Genomic DNA, 7,472 nt, shown 5'->3' with positions numbered 1-7,472 from the left:
TAAATAAAGACTTACACCGGGTTCCTCTGATCTGACACATTATTTAATTCCGATATGAATTTTTGTTTTCTGTTTCACGGGGTGCTGGAGTGCAGGGTTTGTTTTCCTTTGCCAGACAGCAGCTCTGTACAGCGTAATGCTTTGATTTGTAGGCTACAGTCAATTCGTACCGTACTGAGCGACCCGCGACTGTCCCTGTCATGCATCTGCTCCGTCCAAGTCAAGACAAAGCTGCAGCGGGGACAATGCCACACTGGAACCCAGATGTGATCTTTCATTTATTAAATGACAGACTCGGCTTCCAGTAACCCATCCCCCTCCGGTTCTTCCTTCTCCTCTGTCTCAGTATTACTATTAACCTTCCATCGCATTCCGTGCATTTTAAAGACAGCCCCCACACCCCTCCCCTCCCCTCCCCTCCAACGAATGACAATACGGCTGACTGTCCCTGAGACTGGTGGCCAAGTAGCAGTACCATGCAACCTGGCTGAATGCAGAGGCACAGGCAGCGCTACGCCATGGCATTGTTGAAGGGCCACTTAAGCACATTGATGCACTCACAGAGCCTATGGGTGCCCGTGCCTTGGCCGCCGAAGCTTACCTTGCTTTGGCCGATCTGTCGTAACTCCATCCTGTCCCAGCCCCTAGATCTCCGAAGCCTGCAGCGGGATAATTCCTCTCCATGAAAGAAAGGGCTGGATGAAGATGGACAGATTGTGAGGGGGAGGGGAGGGAGGAATGTCTTCTCTGTGCTCGCCTCTGTTTATTTCTCCGCTTGACGAGCCTGTAGACTGAGAGGAATGGAGGGAGGAGAAGGACCGAGAGGAGGAGGGGGGGGTCACAGCACCCAGGAGCACCTCCTCCCTCCCCTCCTCTCCATATATTTCACTGTCTATTGTCTCCTGTGTTAAGATGATAGGCCGTAGAACAGATGCTCCACGTTCTTCACTAGCTTTCTTGAGCGAGGCCACAATCACACGGATTCAGCGCCGACAGTTGCTCTGCGGCTGCTCACTTTCTCCACAGTAAAGCTATTTTTTCGCTCATTTGCTTCACAAGACGCCATTTTTAAGAGGAATGACTGGGCTGGTGTTCATCCTCTCCTTCCCTCCCTAGCTCTCTCTCTCTCACACACACACACCCCCCCACACACACACACACACAATTTGTCATGTACGGCAGCGCAGTATGGTGTAGCATTGTAAAAGAGAGTAGAAACAGCGTCTGGTCAGGCAGCTCAGCTTCTGTAGCCAGCTGTATTTCTATAAAAAAAACTGCTGTGATGAACAACAAACACACATGTTTAAACATGTAAAGAATGGTCTGCAGACATCCTTCTGACCTCAAGTATACACACACGTAGTTGTCTCTACTGTCCTGATAAGTTACAATAGATGAATAAAATGAATGAAGGCATTTGTAAATGTTAAGTGATTTATTATGTAAAACATGTCTGGCTTTACTTGAAGAACCATTATTCTCTATGAAAGGACTGCTTTTTTTTCTGCTCTGCTCAAAAGTACCTTACAAACGCTACACAGTTGGGTGTGTGGTGTAACCACAAAAAATTAACCCCACCCCCTTCACATCTGTGTTGGACAGACTGGTGGCCAACCAATGTGCAGATCATACTGTCAGTAGTATGCATTCTTAAACTGTGTCCTACCTTCACGCATAAATACAATATATATATCTATATATATATAGATATATATAGATATATATCTATATATATATAAAAACAACATGCAATATTTAAAAGTTGACTCAAACCACCAGTTCCCAACAGCCATATTGAAGAGGCTCTGCTAGCCCTCTCATTCATTGTCTCCAGGATCAGCGGGCTCAGATGGCGCTCCCCTGTGGTCAAAGACAGGAAGAATCTTTCTGAATATTCTTGTACACAGTAGTGTGGAGCATGAAGGACCAACAGTCCATGCTTTCATTCCTAGGAAGAGGCTTCAAAAAGAGAGGGCTACAGCATACTGTGAGATTAGCTGCTGGGTGTTTTGTATGAATGCAAAGGAAGGCACTGAACTCCTTCAAGCTGCAACTGCCATGAAAAGAGTCTAATCACAAACACAATACACACTTAAATGAACCAGGCAGTGCACCTCAAGAACCACAGAATACAACAGATACCTGATAACAGAAAATACTGGATGAGCAATGCAAAAGAAGTACAATTTATCAACAAGAGAAGTCATGAAAAGTTCTCTGATTCTTTGTTTCATATAACTGCCAATTACTTAACTGGTGTAAAACATCTCATTATTTTTTGGTATCCTGAATGACCTAGGCCCCACCTGGGGGTCCCCTGGTTTAATGGCTTTGCTATTCCTAAACTCAGAGGCAGCCAGCCTCTCACCTTTAGTTCAGTTATGCAACACTCTGAAGGGCTGTTCCACACCTTCCATTACATCTTGTTCAACCAAGCCACAAGAGTTATGGGTCATATTGGTGCGTCCTGATCCAGGTGCCTGGCCAGCTCAGCTATCCCTGTCCCATAGGGTTACTTAGCATCAAATGCAAACTGGTTTCAGTGTTAACGAGAAAGTAAAGACAATGTTCTTGTGGTGAAGTGTAGGTGATATGTGGTTTATTTATGTATTCTAAGGTGTTGAATATCCAGGTGCTTCTTTTTAATTGAAATAACCTGTTGTGACTTGGGGAAACAAATCTGCCATGAACTCTGTCTCTTTGTCAGAAATTGTTTATAAAATGTACATTGTAACACACAGTACTTTTTAAATAATGCAGATTTGTTATCTGCCATTTCTTTTAAGGTCCACACCTGTATCTTTCTTTTTGTAGGTGTTTACCTGGATCTTGGACCACCATAAACACTTGCCTGGATCCAGGTAAGGTGCATGTGCATACTGGCGCTACCACTTACCCTGAATAAGGTGGTGGTGGGGCATCGTGCTGCCCACTGTGGTTCAGAGCCTCATTGTAGCTGGGTAGACCTGGAGCAGTGATCCCACCCAGGGGAACTGTCTCTTGGGCTGGGCGCCCATCTGCTGCCATCCTAACTGGAGCTCTGGACCAGCACACATGTTAAACATGCAGACATCCAACTCAGAAGAATTCAGCAAGTCAGTTTATGTAAAGCAAGTCAAGCAAACATGAATGCTCTCAGTAAATTTCATGACAAATACTGTATGTTTGATTATGTTGATTTCCTGTTTTTATAGAATGTGTTGTACACAAGTTAACATTTTCCCCGGATGGTGGTGCTAGAGAAAAGGTCACAGGGTCAGGAATCAGGATTAATGACACTCTCAAAGGACTATGAAATGCAAGATGATGGTCATGTGACCATCGGAAGGAACTGTTACAGACCAGAACAGCATTTGCTGTGCAAGCTACAGTATTATCACAATGCTATCATCCAGATCACTGATGGTAGAGAGTCTGACTCACTGTTACTTTCTGAGTTTTCATGGTTTTGGTTTTAAAATGCTTGAAGTGGTTATACTGTGAAGATCAAATGATCACTGATAATGATGTTTGTTGTCTTTTTATTTGTAGCCAGGCATTCTCTGCAGAGGTAAAGGATTTGTTTGTCAAGCACATTAAGAAAATTGAATATTCAATGAATTAATACAGAATTTTGAATAGGTTGCATAGATGATTACATTAGAATAGCGGAACGATGCATGATTCTTAACAGAGGATATGACCATATCTTATTTCTGTGACTCCAACAGAATCAACAAAATCTAAAAATTTAAAAATGATTATCTATAGTAAGAGGCACTAACTGGGGGTTTCCTTTCATCATCATTAATTATCCTCACAAGGAATAAGACCAGGTCATCCCCTTTGCTGTGAAACATAGAGTTTTCCTCTGAAGGACAGTAGCATTGTCTTCTTTTCCACTTACTACCCTCTTACAGTACTAGCTCTACAGTAAAGGTAGCCTAAAAATGAACCTAACAAATCTATCAGTCGCCTCTGTAGGAATATGACCTTTGTCTAGCACATTGTAGCAGTCCCTTGAGAGCCTACACTTAAGATTCATCATTATGGACTATGAATTTGTGCAGCACATTTCATTGAAATCTGGCCATTTCTGAAGCTGTTAGATATCATCATTTGAGGACCATGAAAATCCATACCAAATTTCATGGCCAGCAGTATTAAAATGTTATGATCTGAGGTAAACTGTTGGATGTAACCAAGATCACTATTTTATTCCTTATCCCTCGCTTAGCTAGGTAAAATAGTTTCTCTGCAAATGTTCTAAAAAAGGGTGAACTTACTGGGCTGACCTCCGCCCACCCTTCTTCTTGGCTTTGTAGCAGTAGATTCCCAGCACAGTGGCAATAACAGCAGAAGCTAGGACCGCCAGGATCCCTGCCACCAGCACTGACACATCCACTCTGGGTGCATACCCTTCAATGACACACATAATTAACATCAAACCATTGTTTCTTCAACAGTTTTCATAATAGCCAGTCAGTCTCTAAAGCTATGACTTAAGTCATGACTTTCTAAAAAATATGACATCTGCTGCACTTTGTATTTCGAACGACTGCTGTAATTCTGTCCAGTTCTAAAACTCAAGTTTGCAGCATAAGTAAGTCCACAAGCATTACAGGTTTTTCCGTAGTGAGGAATGTATCGTGTAATGTATTACCTTGACTGTTGACATAGTTGGTCCAAAATAATTCCTAAAAATGTAAGCAAAAGAAAATTTATGCCATAGCTTCATTATAAAAGAACAAAAGACATCCAGCAACCACCAAAAGACATTTCAATTAAGCCAATATAGACATGCCTTAAGAGTCTTCTCATCAAGTGCTAAAAATAAATTTTTTCTAAAATATGTTGAGGTGACAGTTGTGGGAGTTATTGTTCAGTCTCATGGATACTACAGTCTTCCTCCACTCTCTGACTGCAAATGCAATGATGTTGTGATGATGACTAAACGGCATTTAATTAATTCTCAATGATTTCTGGTTCCCTTCAAAATATTCTTGTCACTGTTCACACAACTTTCACACAAAGTTTAACAAGAATGTTCAGGTGATGTCCACCTCCTCGACCTCTAGGTCTCTTTGAACAAATCTCTAGGATTCTACATCCAATGAATAAACAACAGAGAGACAGTCACTACAAACAGCATTACCGTCTGAGTGTCATCTTCAAACACCTCTCTGGCCTCCTCATGGCTGCACATCTCCTCCTGACATTCCCTCTCTAGATTGTCTGACATCAACAGCTCAAAGTCCCAGCTGTTATATAGCAGTGAGCGGGACAGGAAGGAGGTCGCTGACTGCTCGTCCAACAACACTGCCTTTCCTGCAGGACACAGGCCTTATACACTTACAGAATACATACTGAGTGACAGCAACAAGATTTCCATACACTGTATCAAAAAACAAATGCTATTAAGAAATATTCTTTGTGAGAACAAAATCAAAGGATTTCAGATGAAACAATGACTGGGGTTAAAGTTCTTCTATTTTCATCATTAGAGGATAAAGCTGACAAAAGTCTCTAATTTTCTTATCCCAAATGCAGAGCCAAACAGCCTGATATATCTTACTCCTCTGTGCCATAGCGCTCTATTATTGTCCAAAAACTATTACAAACACATCAGTGAGATACACTGTTGCACTGGATGACATGTTCCTTCATTATCATGAACACACACACTGTAGTTTATTTTGATTCAGTGTCACACATTCTATCTTGCTGCCCCAGTCACTAGAAGCAAATGTGGATTACTCCACTGCTGAAAATAATCCCCAACAAATGCACTATTTCCTTGTGTTAGAGTGATGTATGATAAAAACCACAGTGTCCAGCTGTTTTAGGAAATAACTGAACCTTATTTAAAACTGAAACTTTATAGTTGACATAAGAAATTTACATCTGCAGTAGGAACTGATAGACTTGGAGCTGAGTGCTACAGAGTGGAGTCAGATGGTATTGTGAGTATTGAGAGATGAACATGCATGATAATGTACTCTCCAGAGGATGAACATCTCAAAGTTTGTGGGACTACTAAGGTTTCAAGTTGTTTCCAGAAGAAAAGAGAAGAAGGGAAATAAAGGTGTTCTTCTCTGAAATTACCACACTAATTCAAATTAGACAGAGAAAAACTTTTTAAAATGGTCTGTGGCTTAAAGGACTAAAATGGAAATAAAATGAATGCAAAAATAGTTTAAGAGTTAAAATGAATTTATGAAAGGTGAACTAAAAAAATCTCAACCTACAGTGTAACACTGAAATAGTGAGAGCTACTTTTTGATATTTTTCATCCTAAAAATAAATAAATAAATATACAGACATGAAACCTATATTTCTGAAAACAGAGGAGAGAGAAACTTCATATTATAACTACATCCTTTGACCTTCACTATGAGAAAGCTTGAGGCGTGTGTAATGCATAAGTCTTTTTGTGTCATGTTACTTACATGTTTGAGATGTGAACTAATGAGCTGAAACTCAATGTCTGTCTGTCCCATTATAAATAAGTCTGTCACACAGACAGCTTGCATTGCGTTCTTCAGAGGATCTGCTGGTTACCTTTCATTCTAATGTCCCATTATCAGATGTCAAAATTAAACAGCAGGCTACTGATGTCACGAGGTGCCAAGTTTTAATTAGGAAGCACACATGGAACATAAAGACAGTGTTTTGTTCAGAGAGTGTAGAGTGCCTTTGTATGACCTGACCAGCTCTAAGAGCAGAGGTGTGGTTTACCTGGAGAGTGCCTGAAGGTGACAGCACAGTGGGCTAGCTGCAGCAGGGACAGCACGGGGATCCACACCACTGACAAGGTTGCCATTGAAGTAAACACAACAAGGAAGAGCCTCTGTGGAAGTGATCCCTACACTTGTGGCCCTGAATGTTAAGCCTCTGACATTCACCTGTCCAACGCCGTTGCTTCCCTACCCAGCTGCAGTCTGCTCCGCCTCTAATTCTGCTTGATTTTCAGAAAAATGGAGGCACTGTGTCACTTCTTTATGCTGAGGTTTGTTGAAACCGTCAGGAAACAAAGTCTTATGCTGTTTTCCCGGAGAAACGTCACATCACAAACCTGTTGGACAGCATACCAGCTGGAGGGCAGAACCTCGACCAAAACCTGTCTATCTGCCTGTCATTACTCATTGCACACTGGCTTTGCTTATGTGCTTGTTTTATCCATCAGTATGTGTCTGTATTAGTTCCACATTGCTAAAACAAAAGGAGTGTAACACAACAGTGCTTGTTCAAACTATTGACTCATTTTGGAGGCTGCAGTTTATGGTGATGCATAATGGCAGAATTTTACGCTGTTCAGAGGATGACAGAAAACTGAATGTACCTGTAATAAAACCTGGAAAATGAATATGCTGAATAGACAAAGTGCACATCATACCATCTTCCTTGTGTTGCCTGTGTCACTTGTGTGTTGAAAGACATGAACTAATGACATCGCTAAGAACAATTTTGACTGCTGATTAAAAACTTGATAA

The 7,472-nt window shown here is 41.4% G+C and overlaps 1 protein-coding gene across 1 annotated transcript; it reads right to left on the bottom strand.

Annotated features, from left to right (window-relative positions):
• Positions 1 to 1,758: 1,758 nt before the first annotated feature.
• On the bottom strand, positions 1,759 to 6,802 carry prrg2 (proline rich Gla (G-carboxyglutamic acid) 2). The gene is made up of 6 exons (XM_040123945.1): positions 6,718 to 6,802; positions 5,135 to 5,307; positions 4,643 to 4,676; positions 4,266 to 4,398; positions 2,897 to 3,040; positions 1,759 to 1,860 (listed from the first exon to the last, which is right to left on the bottom strand). The coding sequence occupies exons 1-6, from the start codon at positions 6,800 to 6,802 to the stop codon at positions 1,818 to 1,820; spliced, it is 612 nt and encodes a 203-aa protein (XP_039979879.1). The 3' UTR covers positions 1,759 to 1,817.
• Between the last annotated feature and the right edge of the window lie 670 nt (positions 6,803 to 7,472).

The sequence above is a fragment of the Xiphias gladius genome, chromosome 3 (assembly GCF_016859285.1).
Source record: "Xiphias gladius isolate SHS-SW01 ecotype Sanya breed wild chromosome 3, ASM1685928v1, whole genome shotgun sequence".
Lineage (NCBI taxonomy): Eukaryota > Metazoa > Chordata > Actinopteri > Istiophoriformes > Xiphiidae > Xiphias > Xiphias gladius.
Note: the sequence above shows the minus strand (reverse complement) of the source record. Positions and strands in the feature narration are given on the sequence as shown.

Bases quoted from the DNA above. Each gene is read 5' to 3' on its own strand.
- prrg2 (XM_040123945.1), bottom strand. From the start codon at position 6,802: ATGGCAACCTTGTCAGTGGTGTGGATCCCCGTGCTGTCCCTGCTGCAG. The intron at 5,308-6,717 runs GTAAACCACACC...TGTGTCCTGCAG, and splicing joins CACCTTCAGGCACTCTCCAG to GAAAGGCAGTGTTGTTGGAC. The intron at 4,399-4,642 runs GTAATACATTAC...GTGTCATTGAAG, and splicing joins CAACTATGTCAACAGTCAAG to GGTATGCACCCAGAGTGGAT.